The 21,078-nt window shown below is 36.8% G+C and overlaps 1 protein-coding gene across 1 annotated transcript in view; it reads left to right on the top strand.

Moving 5' to 3' along the window:
- LOC136246869 (chitin synthase chs-2-like) overlaps positions 1-13,402 on the top strand; it is an 81,048-nt gene extending 67,646 nt beyond the window's left edge. Inside the window, exons 5-8 of the mRNA XM_066038474.1 lie at positions 819-917; positions 3,204-3,351; positions 6,337-6,390; positions 12,736-13,402. Of these exons, the coding sequence (XP_065894546.1) occupies positions 819-917; positions 3,204-3,351; positions 6,337-6,390; positions 12,736-13,211 (777 nt within the window). The 3' untranslated portion in view covers positions 13,212-13,402. The remainder of the gene's footprint in view (positions 1-818; positions 918-3,203; positions 3,352-6,336; positions 6,391-12,735) is intronic.
- The last annotated feature ends 7,676 nt before the right edge of the window (positions 13,403-21,078 follow it).

Below are 21,078 nucleotides of genomic sequence, written 5' to 3'. Positions count from 1 at the left end.
TTAGGACCAACCAATACTGCCAAGTCACCAAGATACGTAGTATTGTGAAGCTGGCTTTTGGGTAATTTTTTTTTGTTTAAGAAAGACCCAAACCTCATATTTTATATTTTACTTTGCGTGGGAGGATCAAAGCGGAGTCGTGTATCGTATTCTCCATACAGTACTAATCAACTATATAACTGTACTGTATGAGTCATACAGTACAGTTATCCACTAAATTGGGCAAATACAGCACAATTATGCGAAGCATTTATTTTTGGAATGTTACGTAAACAACACTGTAAATTGCTAAAACCAGCCAAACTAATCCTACGAGTTCATTCAACAGCTAGGAATAGATTGTATAAACACTTACTGATCATCTGATCACGAAGCTTTTAAAACACGACTCCACTAAGACAGCACGACTGATCACGTGCGTGACATTGTAAATCGCTAAAACTAGCCAAACTAATCCTATTAGTTCATTCTACGACTAGAAATAGAATAGTAAACACTTTCTGATATCCTTATCACTGAAAATCGCTCCGAGCCAGACGCAACTAGGAAGTACAATATAACACTTAAAGCACCGCCTTGCTTGTGTATACAAAAAATACAGTACTTGGGGGTTATCTCGAGGTAAATACAGCACTCGGCTTCGCCTCGTGCTGTATTAGCCTCTCGGCACACCCCTTCGCCTCATGCTGTATTAGCCTCTCGGCACACCCCCTCGTACTGTTTTTTCCCGTACACTGGCACGCGTGGTGGTGCTTTAACTCTAACATACAGTACTACCATACTATAATTTATGATAATATTTTGTTGTTTTTCAACAGGACTTGAAAGCCATCGGAATACAAGAAAGAGGATTTCTACTCAAACTGGAAAAGGCAGTAAAGACACTTCCCACTCCAGAGTTAAATTCAAATGTCCCTGTGAGTAATAGTATGTGCATATAATGTGGAGGAAAACTTTGGCGAAGAGAGAATCAAGCAAAACAATGTTCTACTGTGCACATTAATTTTTATTCCTACTTCAGTCATATGTACCAAGAATAGCACATGTTAATGCATTCTTCAAATAACCATACATTTTTACATCTGGATAGCCAAAGGAAAGGTGACAAAGGTCAACCGAAGTTTCAGCTCTAGAAGCCAAAAACTTTCAAAGTTACAGTGTCACAAAGTGGTAACAACAGAAAAATTGATTTGTACAGTGGCATTATGAAAAATAAACTACAGATGCCATCATTACTTTACGAATTCAGTATTCTACAAGAATCATCACATTCTCCCTAAACAGGCAAATCAACTGCTGGGTAAGTTATTTTTCCAGGGCCTTGAACTCCTGTTGCTTTGGGGAACATGATGCTACCAAAGTTTTTGCCATTAGTTACCATAATTTGCTTTTTTTTCATAATTTCCGTATGCAAAAACTTGTATGAAAATTTCTTGCATGAAAATTTTTTACATAGGATCAAACTACTCTAATAGAGCAGTCATTCACATATAATCATACAAAAATATTTTACACAAAAAATTTATTACAAAATTTTTTACACAAAAATAAAGTGAATTACAGTAATACCTTTCTTCATCACAAAACCATAGCTCAAAAAATCATATATTTATCTTCATAAACATTTCACCCATTCCATTGACTGTATTCTACTGTAAAATTAGGCTTGTGTTTACGTGTGGAATTCTTGTAAATCCGTTCACATAATTATGCAGCCAGATATCTACAGTGTATGTCATGACTGAAGTATAGAAATTAAATGTCCAATAGTATAGCTGCAGGTGTAGCTTATGTCCCTTGTTTCATTGATTTTTATTTCTATGATCTTTATTTCAAATATGATTCAATTTTCCTTACACATGTTTGTTTACTTTTTTGCATCATAATTTTCCTTTGGTACATACCACATCAATAGAATGAATGGTGTCAGCCAGATATAATTTTATTATAAAAACCATTTTAGCAACTAAACATACACTCGAGTATCCAATCCGGAAATGATGTGGTCATACCAAAGGGATCTAGGAATTGGCAAGGGAGAAGTGTAAACAAGTAGATCATTTTAAAAGGGGACTCCACTCAGTATGCACAAAGGTTCTGGGTGATAGTTTTGAGATTGTTTGTTTGGTTTCAGGTGAATTGTTAGTGAAGGAAGGTACTGTAAATTACCTGCCCTTTAAACTAAAAGTATTCAATGTCAGTATTTTATATATAGCTCTTCCTAAAAGGAATGCGAGGTATTCACCCTAAATGCTCCACCCCGGATTTTCCTATACATTTCTTCACCTGTTATACAGCATTACAATTGAAGCAATCCAGTTTAAATGCTAAGAAAAATCAATATGATTAAAGGGTGCTCCAACTATCAATTACTGAGAATATTAATATTATCATATGTGACTGAATTTGACAAAACAAGGCTTCGACGCACAAAGCTTTGTTAGGAGATATGGCGATTTTAAGGAATCATTGTGTAATAACTTCCCAGTGCCTACAGCTGTGCAAACAAAATTTGCACCAATTGTTCATCTGTTCACTAGCTATCACTGAGTGGGTGCATACATTTCTGATACCCAAAATTTGCCCTGTTTTGAGCAGCTTTTTTCGAGCGGGTAATAATATCACAGATGGTAGTAATAGGGTGGGAGGGTGGGGGTGGACGGTGGTCTTAATATACGGGTATAAAATGGAGTAAGAAGACGATTGGAATCCAGAGGCCAAGTTTGGGCTCTCCATGGCCCTAAAATTACTCCAAATTGACTGAGAACACTATTGGCGAGCTCTCTGTGAAGTCCCAGCTCACTACACACCATTATCACAAAGCCATGGCCATTTAATGGTGCCAATCTCACACTTGTGGCTTTGACAGGGTCGGAAGAAAGCTGCTACAGAAACCAGACTTGCCAGTGCTGAAAGAAGTACAGTGTGAAATATGATAGTGTATTAGACCAGCAATCCATTTTTGGTAAAATCGTAAGTTTGATTTTGTGTGTGTGGAAGCCTTGTTATATGAAATCCGGTCACATATAGTTTGGTTATCATACAGTACACTATATGGTAGTACCGTATATTGGGGATCATGGTAGTTTTCAATTTCTTGCCCAAAAATGTTATCTTGGCAGTATTGGTAAATGATATATAATAATGATAATTTATGCACAAACCACACATTATGTTACTGCGTATTACTTTGATTTCCACAGCAAAATGTTGAAGAATGGTTGAGAAATCTGAAGCTTGAGCAATACACAAACTTATTTGAATCAAAAGGGTATTCAGACGATGTTGATGTGGAAAATCTCAAAGGTTTAAACAAAGATGACCTTCAGGAGATGGGAATCACCAGGAGAGGTACTGTATGTAACAGATGTAATGGTCTTAGTTACCATAATCTTTTAACACAAGTGCAGGTTTCATATTATACATTCCCTGCTCTGTACATGTTGGATTCCAGCACTAGTTTTCAAAACTATTAGAGGAATAGTGCAGTCTTTTAAAATTTGTACTGATCAGTGGCGTAGCTAGCACAGAAGGATTGGTTGGGCACCATTGTATGCGTACAAGCTGTAGCAACCAGCATACAAAGCATGCTGCAGCTAGGGGGGTCTGGGAGCATGCCTCCCAGGAAAAGTTTTGAAAATTACATGAAAGATATCAAAGTGCTCTCCTATACTCTTCATACTTTAAATTAATGGTCGATCAACAGAAAAATCCACACAAATAGCACAATGTTTTGGGCAGTCACAAAATTGATGTCATCGCAAAACCAAAACTATAGTGGCACATAAAGGCTGATAATTATGTGCATGTTTGTTTATAGTGCTAACAATAACTGTCACTTGGTTGCTAGGAGATATATACTACATTTTTCCAACCACCAATGCCACCTCCCCTTAGTGTACTACTGACTATGTGGTTGTGGTTAACCTCAAAACTTTCAATCATAGTAACGAAAGTAGTACTATGGAAACTCCCTATTCCAATTCCAGCAGTGTTAAGTATTCTTTATAACTCATGTCTGTACAATGTCCTTACAATTGTGAAATATAAGGACATTTGTCCTTGGCTCCTAAAGAATAGACAAATTTTGTAATAAAGCAAAAATTTACTGTTGCCCCTAGCAACCAAATTTTCACATTAGTTGTAAGTGACAATGTCTAAAGCAACCTCTCCAAGTTTTAAAAGGATAGCAGATATTAGGCACCGGCCAATTATGCCAGCATAATTTAAAGCATAATAGGTGACCATAAGCATCAAGCATAATGCCAGCATAATAGGGACGATGTTTGAAAAATTAATTAAATGCGCAATACGCTTGCCTGAAAGAAAGCAAATATTCACTGCCAATAGTATTATTAGTGCATTTTATAATTAAAAACACGTTATATAACTTATTAAACCGTTTCTTTGTTGGTTATTCACACTTTGCAGAAATAAGATCGAGATACTCTAATAGAGCAGTCACTTACTCTAATAGAGCAGTCAGGAAATGCTGATATACTCTAATAAAACAGTCAGCTCTAGAGCATAATCTTGATTTTGAAAGCATAATTTTGAGCATAATAGGCTTAATTTTTGAGCAATGCTCAAAAGCATAATAGGTAAAATTTTGGGCATAATAGGCCGGTGCCTAGCAGATATAAGTTATGATATATGACATTTTGAAGTTGTAATTTTCCCATGCATTGTCTATGAAAGGGACACCAGTTTCCCCTTCTTGGTAATCACACAAGTCATAGCATTCAAAGAATGTCATATCTTAAGATCTACATACTATCCATTTAAAACTTGGAGAGATGATTGTTGACATTCACACCTACAAATTATGTAAAATTGATATATGAATTCTTTGGAATTTTGGTTTCTCCATAATATGTTGAAATACCTCATTTATATGATTGCCCAGAAGGGGCAACTGTAGCCCCCTTACATAGAAATGTATGGGAAAACTCAAATTTCAAAATATCATATCTTATGACATATATATGCTATCCTTTCAAAATTTAGTGACGGTACCTTAGACATTATCACCTAAAACTAATGGGAAATTCAGGTTGCTAGAGGTAATGGTTATTATAAAACCTTATTAGGAAATTTGTCTATTAAATCAAGTTCTGCTCTTCCTAAAGGTCAGAATTAGTAGCCATATACATGACTCTAAAACCCATCTTCATAAAAAAATATCTACATTGCTGATATAATACTGTGTGACCATTCTATTTGAGCCAGTGGTGGTTCTAGACAAGATCTACAGGGATTCAGGGAAGGGGGGGAGTAAGTAGGGAACAGTATGACTATTGTTGCATGGACTGTAATATAAAGCAGAATTTTAGGGGGTCTGGGGGAGCAACCCCCAGAAGCTGCAGGATTTTTACTAAAAACATGAAAAATGCTAAAAATAACAGTGCCAATCTATACCGTGATTTTCCCCAAGATTTTTTGTTATTTTTCAGCAAGGGGGGTAGGGGGCACCCCCCCTTAGAATCGCCTATGATTTGAGCTTTTTATTTTTCATGCAAAAAAGTGCTCCTCAGTGTTCACTATTTCATGATGTTCACTTTTCCAAAAATCCACTCATGCCAGAATTTTGGTGATTGCTTTTACTGTCCAGCCTATTTTCCAAACATAATTTGAGGGCAAAATGCATCTAAACTATGCAAGCAAACTTCATTCAACAATTTGTCTATGACTGTGTGGGTGCTAGTTTGTGACTCCTAAAATGTTTTCGACAGTTTATTCTAGTGAGGCAGATTTGAGTGAATTTTTAGATACAAAATTGGGTAGAATTTTAGATCATGACCTAGTAAGTAATTTCTAGTACTTAAATGACATACATCCTTTCATTTAATTAATTAATGTAATACCACAATTACAAATTGTTGACTGTTGTAGTCAGTATGGGAATTAAATCAAAGAGTGCTCTAAAAGGAATATGACAATAGTTGAATCACATCAGCTATAGTCCTTGAGATGACGAAGTCCTTTAAAACCGTTGTAATAGAGACAGGGGCTAGATTACCACCATGAATCCTTATTTTGTTTGAAAGACAAGACAATATGGATATAATTAATATACAGCAATGAATTTTGTTTGAGGTACTACCAAGTGCATGAAGAGTAGATACCCATCATAATACTGTATCTACGTATTTATATTACACCTGTAATCTTTTTAAAAACTTAGGTACATTAAATTGTGTTCGTAGGTATAGTACAGGTATATAGTACAATGGAATCCATTATAAACTAAATAGGTATACTATACTATAATTTATTATTATAGGAAAGTTTCATTGAAATTAAAATCATTGTGTTTTATCATTGTATTTCATGTAGCTCATATCAACCAATTACTCACACACCTCAAATATTTGCAATATCCCTCAGAAGGTAATTTACATATATTACGTATAGTGTATACAGTGAAACCAATCTGTTCGGGACACTTTGGGACCATGCTGGTGCTTACTTGCTAAAGTAGGGCTATGATTTTAGGGGTCTAATATCTATAATCTATACTAATGCAAATGAAACTATATTATGGACAAGAGTCCTGGTTAATGCTCATTTCAGGGTGCCTTATCTGAGGAGTTCACACTATAATATTGATGCAAACTTGTCTGTAGTATGTGCATAATTACATTAGCTAGTGTAGATGGAAAAATTAGAAATTTAAATTTGAGTTGGGACCACATAGAGTAGAAAGAAGGAGTAATGAAACAAGGGTGGTTGCTTACACATGTAACCATACTAGTGCAAATATATTCCTACTTTAGTCATGGTTATATAGCTACCCTGAAATGACTATAATAAAGTAGGGATAAATTTGCACTAGTATGGCTACATGTGTAGACAACCTCCCTTGTTTCATTACCTTTTTCTACTGTACATGGTCTCTACTCAAATTTAAAATACCTGATTTTACCATCTACTTGTATTCTTTGATGTGACTCATAATTTTGTTTCAGCCATGCAGTTCTTTTTGCAGGTTTTATACACGTAGCTTTATAAAGATCAGCAACACAAGGCACATAAAATGACACCAAACAATTGTTGAAGAGCTGTATATAAGATTGAAGTGATGGGAAGATATTTTATTAGTATGATGCATGGACATTTCCAATAAAGCTATATGTGTTTCTTTGTGCTTTCAGCAGATTCAGCACCTGGCATAAATGTCTGCCCTAGCCTTATCCTGACAGTTGGCTGTTTTTGGCTCAATAATCTCCTCGGTATATGGCTGTAAGGGCAGCCCAATGGTCACATCATAACATGCCCTTGAAAGTCAGTCAGCAGTGACTAGGGATATTCAGGCACTTTCAGCCATATATATATATGTATCTAAGATGCAAAACATACCAGAATTCTCGTAGTACCTCATTGAAGCTTCAACAGATTCAGCACCAGACTTTCAGATCTATATCATAGTGCCTCTTAGATGTTCCTGTGGAAAAGACTTTACTGAATTAACGATTGAATGTCCACTTGTATTTACAGATATTGGTGATCTTCCTTGTTTCTGTACTTTTCTCTCTGTGATCCCTAATCAAACTTTAAAATTCCTAATTTTTGTTGAACTTCTTTGCTTACTTTTTCTGTGACATTATTATGACTGGTGAACCCACGCATACCAAAAATAGTGCCATGCGCCACAGCTATCAATTATCATTTGAAAAGTGAAGTATCTATTACACTTCATTGTCAGCTATGTTCTGCCCAGTACACAGTATTACAAATCAAGAACTGTTCAAAAAGCACCTCTGCAATCAACGCAGCCACTATGGAAAATAGATATTCAAGTTATTATAGTTATTTATAGTTATTCAATTTCCTGCAAATGTAAAGAGGTCTTGCTAGAATAGCCCATGGTGTTGTTGGTATTGCTGGTGACATCAGTGCCATTCAGTGGCTCTTTCTGTTGTTTAGCTGCATAATCACTACCAAATTTCAAGTCAATAGCTTTTTCTAATATGAAGTAATGAATCGTCAAAGTTTATAAATTGAAGATGCCTTTTTGCAAATCCTATAATTATGTTGTGTAAGATGTCTCTAGGGTGATTTTTTAAAGCGACTATTTTTTTGAGCAACTCATGAGATCCCTACTTAAACAGTATGGTATGATTACTGATACAGTACTCCTATGAGGCTTTTCACTATTGATAGCTATGAAGTGACGATGCTTTGTATCTTCTTCAATTGTCACCATTATTGGGAAGGCAGTAATTACCGATTATGTATGTCCAGGAAGAAGGGAAAATTACAAGGGAGGGAGAATTTACAACACTACGTACACATTATAGGGACTTAGTAGCACTTCTTCCCTGAAGCCCAGGTCCCTGCAAACCTTCAAAACACACACACACACACCGCTAATATTCAACAATATAAATCAAAAAGTTCTGGTTGTAACTTTCTGCTCAAATGATTCCTGTGTTTCTCTCGTGAGCCTTCACAGTTGTCCATGGTATCACGTGAGTTTGCACAACTTCCCCTCCTTTTAAAGATGGCCCTTCGTGGATAACTTCGTGAAAGTCTTGTATTAATCTCACTGGCTTCTTTACTGTATGGCCTGATCTTATCACATACTTAGTTGGTTGTGAGTGTCCACTATATAATATATTATCAGCTGTCACTCTACTTTGGGCTTGTGATCTTGGTTTCCTAATAGTTCGTTTTTCCTTAACTTTCCTGACTGGCCTAACCAGGGTCTTGCCTTTGCCCAATTGTTGATTACATTCTCTGTCTTGACACATTCATTGACTCACCAGCCTTGTCTCCTTGGACTTGTATGACAGTATCAGTTGCTGTAAGTGAAGCAATCACATTAATGGTCCTTGAAAATGTTGATCAAGTTTAAACTTAGATTGTACCTTAAGCATTACCAGATCTCCAACCTTAAGATCATGGTCCTTTGCTTTTTTTCATAATACCTCTTCTGTAACTTCTGGGAAGCTTCTGAGTTCTTCTTGGCAAGTGATTGGGCATACTTCAGTTCCATCACTAATGCAGCACCACAATCAGACAGTCTCTACCACAGGGAACCTTTTTACAGGAACATGAAAATTCAGTACTGTTGGAACATTAGGCTCTCTGCCATACACTTAATATAAAGGTGTTTCCTGTTTACTGATGTGGTGTACTCCTATAAGCCAACAGAACAGCTCCAAGCATTTTGTTCTAATTTCTGCCTTTTGTGGTCACTATATATCAATGTTACGTTTGTTTTAAAGTCCTATTAAAATGTTCTGCAAGCCCGTTTGCTTGTGGGTGACCACCTGAAGTAGGTGACTGAGTATATAATTCAAATTATGGGGGGGGTTTCCTGCTATACATCTAATATAAACATTGGTACCCTATCATGTATAATTCTACTGGAAACTCCATGATGCCAAACTAAATCCACAAGACACTGAACCACACTTTCTGCTTTATGATCAAACAAAGCATGCACCTCAGGCCATTTAGTGGGATAGTCCTGGAAAACTAAAGCATATCTCTTTCCAATTTCACTCAAATCAAGCTCCACAAAATCCATATATACCTATATAGGCATAATTCAAATGGGCCTACCACAGGAACACATATGTACTAGAAGCAACTTACCCATAAATACAACTCTGAACAGAAGCACAACTTGCAAAAGACTTACACTTTTTCAGTGCATCAGCATTCATACCTCTCCAGTAAAAGTGGCATCCAATTCTCTTACTCATTTTCTTCATAGAAAAAAAAATTACCTGCAAAATTGGCATCATGGTGTTCATCCATGATCTTTTGCTGTAAATGGGCTGGGACTACTATCGAAGCTTATCAGGGAATTCTCCACCCTTGTAGTAAAGATTAGCATCAATCAAAATAAAACCTTAGCTGGACCTATTATGTGTCTGGCAGCTTGTACATCATCAGGTAAGGACCTGTTCTCCAAATAATCCACTAGCTGCGCCAATTCTTGATCTTGTCATTGTTCCTGCCAAACGAGTTGTAACAACAATGTAGTACTGCTGACCGTGGACAGATCCAAATTGACTGTACTGAAGTACTGATAAGCTGTGCATGGGTCAAGATGAACACCGTACTGTCCATGATAGATCTCCCTTTCCGAGTACATTGCCAAGTTGCTTTGGTAGAATCGGTTAGAAACCATGAAAACCACTGAGCACATTGTTGGTTACTCCACCCACAATCATTGTTCACTTCACTAGCATAAAATGTAATAACAAAACCTCAAAGTCATCATCACCTTAATTGTTTGCCACTAAACTTGTCAACTCTGCTAGTAAGAGAGCGAAAGAATGAAATCCAGGAGGATGATGGTCATAGGCCTAGATGGTAACATTTCCTGCTCTGTCTACCAGGTAATTGAACACTCTGTGGAGATGAACTACTATCACTAGTATAGTTATCACCACTGGAGCCACTACTATCACTATGGTGGGTATCTCTTGAATGGTACTACACTTGTACCTTCAATCTGTTGTTCTGACCTTGACCCTGTAACCTCAGTAGGTGTCTTGACCTTTCCATGCAGTGACATTAATTAATATCAAAACTTTTGCACGATATTCCAAATTTCCCAATAGGTTACACCCGTATCATATAAAATAACACCATCTTCTATACAAGGCACCATAACTTCAGTGTACTGTGGTTGACAGAGATGAGGTTTGGTTTATCAGATCCCTCAATGAAAGGCGATTCAATTCATGTGTAAGTTTTGTGTAGTAATAAAGGGGAAGTTACAGTAAAAAGGAACCTTGTACCACAAAATTTGCATGTTCAGAATGCCCATTTCAACATACCTCTGTAAACTAATTTGTTTAACAATTTTGAGCATCCCTCACTGAGTAGAGTGATACATGGTGGAATGGTTAAAACTAAGTATTTAGACAATAATCCATGTAATTTAATTGAAGAAAAGAACCAGGAACAATTGATTTCTTATTATAATAATTATAATTTCTTTCCTGGTACGAATGGAATTATTTGTAACCAAAGTGATTTGTAATACAGTAGATAGTAAATTGGCCATATCTCTGGAACCTTTTAAGATATCAAGCTAAAATTTTAACAAAAGATAATAAACACCCGGTGCCTCATTTTAGCTTGAAAAGAGAAATTGACCTATGTGTCAAAAAGGATGGTTTTCCAAAATTGGGTCGCATTATTTTAATTTAAGTCTAATTATTTAATTTATTATAAGTGTTACATATTCTGTCTTCTATACTACACAATGTTTACAAAAACAAGTACATGAAAAATTTGGAATTTTCAACTAGAGTAGGGACCATAGCATATCGATAAAAAGTGCTGAAACAAGTTGGAGTAGTGCATGATATTAAAATCACAGTAAAACAATAAGAAGTGTTATATCCCTACTGTGCATTTCCATTATGGTATATTGAGCACAGTAGGGATATAACACTTCTTATTGTTTTACTGTGATTTAATATCATGGACTACTCCAACTTGTTTCAGCACTTTTTATCGATGTGCTATGGTCCCTACTCTAGTTGAAAATTCCAAATTTTTTCATGTACTTGTTTATTACTTTTTTGTAAATAATTTTATTATGACTGGTGAACCCACACATACCGCATCTGAAATGGCACCACACGCCCCAGCTATATCAATTGTCATCTGAAAAGTAAGTATCCATTATGCTTTGTTGTCAGCTATGTTCAACCCGTTACACAGCATTTCGAATCAAGAACTGTTCGGAAAGCACCTCTACAATCTACACATACCTAAATAAATGGTGCCGCACGCCCCAATTATATTAATTATCATCTGAAAAGTGAAGTATCAATTACACTTCGCTATTAGCTATGTTCAACCCATTACACAGCAGTACGAATCAAGAACTGTTTGAAAAAGCACCGCTGCTATCAGAATAGCCACTATGAAAAATACGGATGATTTTCGTTACGAAGGGAAGCCATCACGTGCTACCACAAAATCAACACCTTTCGCTGTCAGCAAAGATGGATGAGACACAAAGGAGGACACTGGAAAGTCCATGAAGAATGCATTGTATGTACCGCGGTATGCCAAAAGGCACCTGTCAGGCTGAAGCGACGTCAAACAGTGGAAAAATTAAGCCCGTAGCCATAGCCGTTATTGAGTTACGCTTGTCTGAAGGTATTGGTCAGTCAGTTACTTACTCAGTCAGTAGAAAATTCCATCAAATATTTTTTTTTTAATTCTGTAGCAACTTGTTGAAAGCATTTTGGGTCGATCTGAAAGCTTGTTTGGGCTTAGTTTTACCTAACCAATACTGCCTCATCGTCGTCAGGAAAAATTGAGGCTGGTTTTTGGGTGATATTATTTTGTGGGCCACGTCTACTCCTTTGTGGTCCCTACTATACAGTTACTATCATACTGTATGATTTTCTAGAAGTTCCTAGCTAAGATCAAAGTAAAATTGTTGAGTGACTGTTGACATTTGCAAGGGATTATTCATGTTATGGCGACTGCTTGACCTAATTGATCTTGCTGGTTGAGTTGTTAGGCATGATCTTTTGTGCATTGGTGACGTGAACTTTAGAATTTCCCATTAAGAGTTGTCCTCAACTGCAGCAGTTGCTATGTCCACAAAAAACATAAATAGACCATGGATTACTGGTTTACAAACATATATGACATATTGTAGTTTGTAGTATTGTGTGCACTGTGCAGGCTTTTACACATGTTTGTTCAATAGAACATAATTTTTACAGTTGTCTCTATACTCCTTAGTTGATATTCGCAATAATAAGACTAGAAGTGACATGGACAAGATACCAACAAAAAGATTGCAATCTGATGACGAGACCAAATTTTGGACATCATTGGTTAAGGATTATCTAAAACCTGAGTCTACTAATTTAAGCAAAGTAAAGGAACTGAAGGAGAAGTTAACAAATCTTCGCAACTACAGTGTAATGGTGCTACTTCTGACAAATGTCATGTGGATAGTGTTTCTATATGCTTTGGCATTCCCACAGTTGACTAAATACAACCTACCACACAGAGCCTTTAGCTTGCTATTTTTGGCAGTGTTTAGCATTATCATTATTATTCAGTTTATTGCCATGATATTCCATCGATTTGCAAATCTGTTACATTTGCTTGCAGCTGTAAGAGTAAAAATTCAAGTGAAACAAGAGAAACAAGATAAAAGGAGACAAAATAAAGCTACTGTAGATAAAAGATGCTGCTTTAAGTGTTGCTAGGTACAATTGTTTTAAAATTTATGCATTTATCCCTATAAACTTGCTGAGACTGCTTAGTTTTCTATAGTTATAATAATTGCTTCTAGACACTTTTTTGCATACATCTAGATTTCTTATAAATACTGTATAGTTTCATGCATTGCTGTGTACATTGCTTTCAAAAAGGGATTACTTAAGATGGTTATAAATTATCTATTGTATACCACAGCTTAAAAGCAGGAATGCTGTTTTCATTACCACCCCAATGATTCATGTTAGCCACTTTGTTTATACAATTATGTGCATACGTCAACCATAGATCTTTATGGCTACAATTTCCAAAGCATCTACATAATATTTAGACTTCAAAATACAGAGTTCTATGGTATTTAGTTACCTGAAAGGCCCTGTGTTGTGGAGTATGAGTGAAGCGAGGGCATTTCTATAATACAGAGCTGAGGGTTTCTCAGTAAATTCCATGGCACCCTGTGTTTCATTTCAATGTCTAACTAATTTAGACCACAGTTTGTTGTATATACCTTCACAGCCTCTAGTGCCACGAGAAATATAATAGTGTGTAGAAACAAGCCCAATGTACCGCCTTGTAACCTGTAATGGCACTAACCTAGGCATGTAATAGTCATGTTTTGTATCACCCCAGAGACAGGGATCTATTGAGACATAAACAAGGAATCTATTGGATTTAGATACCTGTAATAATAATTATTACAGGTATAAGGTATTATTATAGGTATATAAGTAGCCAATGAAATTTAATCATTTCACCTTGCTGTGCTGAGTCTAAATTACGTATAGTGGTAGCTCCAAAAGAAAGGCACAGATACCCTTGTGTCAGTATTCTCCTCAATGTCAAACACTAGTAATAATTTTTAAAAAATTATTTGATGTAAAGGCTTTCTGGTAAACCTGAGCCATTGTATATAACCATAGTTAATTTAGTCCAGGGAAACTAGTGCCTAAATCTTTGGATATGTGCAGTAAATAAACACAAAACATATCAAGACACACGGTAGTGTGTCGTGCGGCCCAAGTAGCCGGCGCGCCCTCCGTGAATATATTTACAGGAAGAAAGTAAACGCGATTTTCACACCTTTGTAGCTCCGTGATTCCTTATCCTATTAAAACCAAAGTTGCTACAGAAATGCCGGCGAGGTAGGGGAGTCCACATACCAAATTTGAAGAAAATCGCTCCAGCCATTTCCGAGATACGAGCGGCCAAAGTTTGGGTTTTTTTTCTTCTTTTCGCACATTTTGCAAAATCCGCAATAAAACACGAATTCGTTCTTGGATCGGGCTGAAATTTTCCACACTTAAAGGGCTCATTAAGGCGAATCTCAGTACCAAGTTTGGTAGGAATCCGATGAACATTCACGGAGTTATGACCGATTATCTGCGTAAAATAAGGTCGAAGGCGAGGTCGAAGGTCTGTCACGCCCACAGGGTAAACCGCTTGAAGGAATGAGCTGAAAATTGCTATGTAGATGGAGTAACTATCGTAGGAGTGCCTTTTTGTGGTTTGAAAGGAATCCAGTTAAAGGCCATCGAGATATGACACAAAACCCAACCTACGTCACAATTACGCGATCAACTTTTATGAATAAAAAACTATTAGTTTTCACGCCTACCAGCCAAACCGCTTAGAACAGTGAGCTGAAAATCGGTGTGTAGCTGAAATAATTATCATAGAAAGTCCTTGCAGTAGTACAGAAGAATCGGATTACAAACCACTGAGTTATGATTCCAAAGCCAACTACGTGTAGCATATGCGAGATCGAGATACTCTAATAGAACAATCACTCTAATAAAGCATTCAGCTACGTTTATAACTTACTCCATTATAGAATTATATGGCATTGCAAGTTATTCTGTAGGGAGTTCAGCTACAAACAGTTAATCGTATAGACAATTCAGCTACAAGCAAGTCATCCTGTAGAGAGTTCAGCTACAAATATGTTGCTGTAGAGATTCAGAACATTATAAGTCACATTGAAGAGAATCAACTATAAACAGGTCACCTTGTAGAGAGTTCAGCTACAACAAGTCACTCTGTAGAGAATTCAGCTACAAACAAGTCACTGCGTAAAGGGTTCAGCTACAAAAAAAGCTACCTAGTAGAGAGTTCATCTAGATCAGCTATAAACAAATTACTTTATGCAATGTTCAGCTACAAGTAAGTCACTCTGTAGAGAGTTCAGCTACAAACAAGTCACTCTGTAGTACAAACCAGTCACCGTGGAGAGAGAGTTCAGTAACCAATCAAAAAACCACCATGGAAAAGAGTTCAGCTATACAAACAAGATATAACTCTATAGAGAGATCAGATAGAAACTTAACAGATCACACTGTAGAGAGTTCAGCTAGAAACAAGTCATCCAGACTGAGTAGAGAGATCAACTAGAAAACATCACCTTGTAGAAAGTTCAAATCACCCTGCAGATAGTTCAGCTACAAACAAATCACCCTATAGAGAGATCAGCTAGAAGAAGTCACCTTGTACAGAGTTTAGCTACAAAGAAACTACCATGTAGAGAATTCAGCTATGAACAGATCATCCTGTCGAGAGTTCAGCTAGAAACAAGTCATCCTGTAGAGAGATCAACTAGAAGAGGTTACCTTGTAGAGAGTTCAGCTACAAAGAAACAACCATGTAGAAAGTTCAACTGCAAACAAATCAAACTGTACAGAGTTCAGCTACGAAAGGATCACCCTGTAGAGAGTTCAGCTAGAAACAAGTCATCCTGTAGAGAGATCAGCTAGAAGAAGCTACCTTGTAGAGAGTTTAGCTGCAAACAAATCGAATTGTAGAGAGTTTAGCTACCAACAAATCACCATGTAGAGAGTTCAGCTAGAAACAAGTTATCCTGTAAAGAGATAAGCTAGAAGAGGTTACCTTGTAGAGTGTTCAGTTATGAACAAACCATCATGTAGAAAGTTCAGCTGCAAACGAATCACCCTGCAGAGAGTTCAGCTACAAGAAGATCACCCTATAGAGAGTTCAGCTAGAAGAAGTCACCTTGTAGAGAATTCAGCTGCAAAGAAACCACCATGTAGATAGTTCAGCTGCAAACAAATCATCCTGTAGAGAGTTCAGCTACGAACAGATCACCCGGTAGAGTTCAGCTAGAAACAAGTCACCCTGCAGAGAGATCAGCTAGAAACAAGTCATCCTGTAGAGAGACCAGCTAGAACAAGTCACTTTGTATGTAGAAAGTTCAGCTACAAAATAATCACCCTGTAGAGAGGTCAGCTACAAACAAATCTCCCTGTATAGAGATCAGCTAGAAGAAGTTACCTTGTAGAGAGTTCAGCTATAAAGAAACCATCATGTAGAGAGTTCAGCTGCAAACAAATCACCTGTAGACAGTTCAGCTACAAACAAATCACCCTCTAGAAAGATCAGCTAAAAGAAGTCACCCTGTAGAGAGTTCAGTTACAAAGAAACCACCATGTAGAGAGTTCAGCTACAAACTAGTGACCTTGTAGAGAGTTCAGCTACAAAGAAACCATCATGTAGAGAGTTCAGCTGCAAACAAATCACCTGTAGAGAGTTCAGCTACAAACAAATCTCCCTGTAGAAAGGTCAGCTAGAAGAAGTCACCTTCTCCACAAGGTAACATCTTCTAGCTGATCTTTCTACAGGGTGATTTGTTTGTAGCTGAACGAAACTTCATCTAGCTGATCTCTCTACAGGGAGATTTGTTTGTAGCTGAACTCTCTACAGGTGATTTGTTTGCAGTTGCAGCTGAACTCTCTACATGATGGTTCTTTGTAGCTGAACTCTCTACAAGAGAGTTCAGCTACAAAGAAACCATCATGTAGAGAGTTCAGCTTCAAACAAATCACCTGTAGAGAGTTCAGCTACAAACAAATCTCTCTGTAGAGAGATCAGCTAGAAGAAATTGCCTTGTAGAGAGTTCAGCTACAAAGAAACCATCATGTAGAGAGTTAAGGTGCAAACAAATCACCTGTAGAGAGTTCAGCTACAAACAAATCTCTCTGTAGAGAGATCAGCTAGAAGAAGTTACCTTGTAGAGAGTTCAGCTACAAAGAAACCATCATGTAGAGAGTTCAGCTGCAAACAAATCACCTGTAGAGAGTTCAGCTACAAACAAATCTCCCTGTAGAAAGGTCAGCTAGAAGAAGTCACCTTGTAGAGAGTTCAGCTACAAAGAACCATCATGTAGAGAGTTCAGCTGCAAACAAATCACCTGTATAGAGTTCAGCTACAAACAAATCTCCCTGTAGAGAGATCAGCTAGAAGAAGTTACCTTGTAGAGAGTTCAGCTACAAACAAATCACCCTGTAGAAAGATCAGCTAGAAGAAGTTACCTTGTAGAGAGTTCAACTACAAAGAAACCATCATGTAGAGAGTTCAGCTGCAAACAAATCACCTGTAGAGAGTTCAGCTACAAAAAAATCTCTCTGTAGAGAGATCAGCTAGAAGAAATTACCTTGTAGAGAGTTCAGCTACAAAGAAACCATCATGTAGAGAGTTAAGGTGCAAACAAATCACCTGTAGAGAGTTCAGCTACAAACAAATCTCTCTGTAGAGAGATCAGCTAGAAGAAGTTACCTTGTAGAGATTTCAGCTACAAAGAAACCATTCTGTAGAGCTCAGCTGCAAACAAATCACCTGCACAGAATTCAGCTACAAACAAACCACCCTGTAGAGAGAACAGCTAGAAGGACTCACCTTGTAGAGTGTTCAGTTACAAAGAAACCATCATGTAGAATTCTGTAATATGTATTATATACATAGTTTGTACATTTATTGATAAAATCAGAAATATTTAAAGTATTCATCTGCTTCATCTTTTCTTCATCCTGTGGAAAACAAAAAAAGACAGGTTAAAAAAGTCCCAAAGCCAGCCTATGGCCGGATAGGCTGGCTATGGGGTATACAAATACAAAAAGTGAAATCTAATCCAAAACAGCCAGCTGTAAAAAAAGTGTGCGGCCCTCAAAAAGGCTATGGGGAAAAAAGATGTGAAATCCAAGGTGGTGGCAAAGAAATGGCTGTGATGGTAGGTTAATGGTAAAAATTTTAATAATGGCAATTTAGATGAATTTTTGCCAAGACCAAGCGGCACAAAAATTCACCTGAATTGTTGTTATTAAAATTTTTATCATTAACCTACCATCACAGCCATTTCTTGGCGCCACCTTGGATTTCACATCTTTTTTCACCATAGCCTTTTTGAGGGCCGCACACTTTTTTTACAGCTGGCTGTTTTGGATTAGATTATTATATCACAACACTACCATAGCACATCAATGTATATAGCACTTCAGTTTTAACCGTGTACAGCTATACACATGTGACTGTTTTATTAGAATATTGCACATGGCTGTTTTTATTAGAGTGACTGTCATATTAGTAAAGTATTTCAAATCAGCCTCTTGTCTACCAACAGATGTGATTTACTGTGCTATCATATAGCTAAACTAGTAAGGGGGTGAGGTCATTGTGTTCTAGTAAATAGATCGTTAAGAGGTGTGGTCTCTATCTTTATTATTATTACTCAATCATTATTAGTCAATCTAGTCATTATCTAGATACTGCAATTTGTTTTGTTTTTTCATTGTAAAATAATTTTTGTATACTAAATTTGTACAAAAATTTCTTGCAAGAAATTTTTTACATAACATCAAACTACACTAATAGAGCAGTCATTCACATTAATCATAAATTAATATTTTTACATGAATTTTTTTTATGATGGAAAGTTTTTGCATGAAAATAAAGCAAATCATGGTAGTTAATTAATGTGTGATCTTGAATCAGTCAAACAGTTACTGACAGATGTCTACCAGGTGTCTCCAGTACCTCTTACAGTAGCATACTGTATAGCGGAGAAAAAATTTGGCGAGTGTGCATAGAATCACCAAAATTTTACTCACCATTTTTTCTAAACACTGAAAGTGACCTGACTGAAAGTGTAGTAGATGCTGCCCTTCATCAGTGAGTGAATATTGTTGAGTGGTTAGTTTTCTGCAAGTATCTCATTGAATACAGTATGGTTTTAGAGTAGGTAATAGCTCAGGCAGATGGGCAATTCAGCTTCCCATGCACATGCCTCGCCATGTACGTTCCAGTCTTGATTAGACTGTCAGGATCAGTAGTGCATGCTGTTTTTGTTATAGCTAGCTAGCTATTTACATAAGAAGAGTGCATTGATTCGAATGAGAGGCCTTGAACTGTAGTACTTCATCCATAGACATTGCAGAACTTCTTCGCCAACGCTGTTGCATGGGCAAAGTAATGTGATGCATTTGCCAAAATATTATTCGCCAATTTCTGTCAATGATCAATTCACCAAAATTTCCGCTATACAGTAAGCACTTTCTGAAATAATTTTGGGGTGCCAGCATCTAAATATGTGACCAGGCCTGCAAAAACAGGGCATGTGGGCACAAACTACATCCCATCACACAACAGGTCATATCTCAGTGTTGGATTAAGATAGCTGCATTCTGTAATTTGTGTTACAAGGCCAATTAAATGTTGAAGTAGGGCTGAAAATTGTATGGTCATAGCTAAATGGATTAAAAAAGATATGAGTGGTGAAAGTAGGTAAATTTTTGTGTGCCTGTACTCTGTTTTCACAGGCACACCTCACTAGTTTGTTATTGTGGTGTAAAATGGTGGCCAAATGCTTGTAGCCTTGCAACTGTGGTCAGGCAGGAAGACCAACATTTCAGCTTTGGTGATGTTTAAATGCAATAATTATTTGGCTGCCTTTTTTGTTTTGATTTAATGCTGTATTTCATGCCAGATGGATAAATATTATTCCATAAAAGTGATTTTCATCACGTAAGATGTCTCTGGGATGATTATTAAAGGTGGAGTTTTAGTGGCGCTCATCACTTTGGGGAAATTCCTACTTAAACAGTACTACTGTACTGTTTGATTATAGAACTTGTCATGCATGAATTGAATTGTTTTCAATCAGAACAGGACCATAGCTACCATCAATTAGTGATAACCATCATAATTTAATCTGATGCATGGTGATTTCAAAGAATTCAAAGATAATGGCCATGGAGTATAATATGACAACTACACATGTGTCAAAAAAAGCAATTTACTGGCAAAATGCTGAAAGGAATGCACGATTGTAATTATTTGTGAGTAGAATACCTTTAGCGGTATAAAAAGAGAAATTGCAACCTAATACAAAAACCAAACATGTATAACAAGCTAGCAGTCAAGATACTCAGACACCCTAGAGTGCTCTGTTAGTATTTATAATACTTTATACATACATACACAACAAGATGATGTTATGCTACTTCTAAACTCCATCTCAGATAGTCACATTTAAGAATCTTGGTGGATAATTGAGGAAAGCCTGGGCAAGTTCTCACAAATATATAGTTGCACAAGAGCTGTGCAAACATTATGCAACTGAAATTTTACATAACAAACAATGCTATATAGTAACAGTGAAGAAGCCATGCACTGTGCTACCGCCAATCAACATCTTGGGCTGTTAGCAAAAAGAAAAGACACAAAGCAGGACAAAGGTAAGTCCATAATGTGTGCATTGTACAACTGTGCAGTATGCAAAAGGCACATCTCAGGACAAAGTAACATTGAACAGTAAAACATCCAGCTCGTAGTCTTATCCGCTATCTAGTTATGCTTGTCTGAAGGAATCAGGCAGGCAGTCAGGCAATATTTTTTTTTAAATTTCATAACAATCTATTGGAAGTGTACTGAAGGCACTTTTGGGCTTGGTTATACCTAGCCAATAAAGCTGTGTCCACCTTAGGTATTGTGAAGCTGGTTTTTGGGTGAAATTTGATCAGAAAATCCCAAACCCATTATGTACTGTAATAGTGTACTGTATGATAATAATGAAAT

This window comes from Dysidea avara, chromosome 2, assembly GCF_963678975.1.
Source record: "Dysidea avara chromosome 2, odDysAvar1.4, whole genome shotgun sequence".
Taxonomy (NCBI): Eukaryota; Metazoa; Porifera; class Demospongiae; order Dictyoceratida; family Dysideidae; genus Dysidea; species Dysidea avara.
The sequence above is the reverse complement of the archived record's forward strand: the minus strand, read 5'-3'. Positions and strand labels throughout refer to the sequence as shown.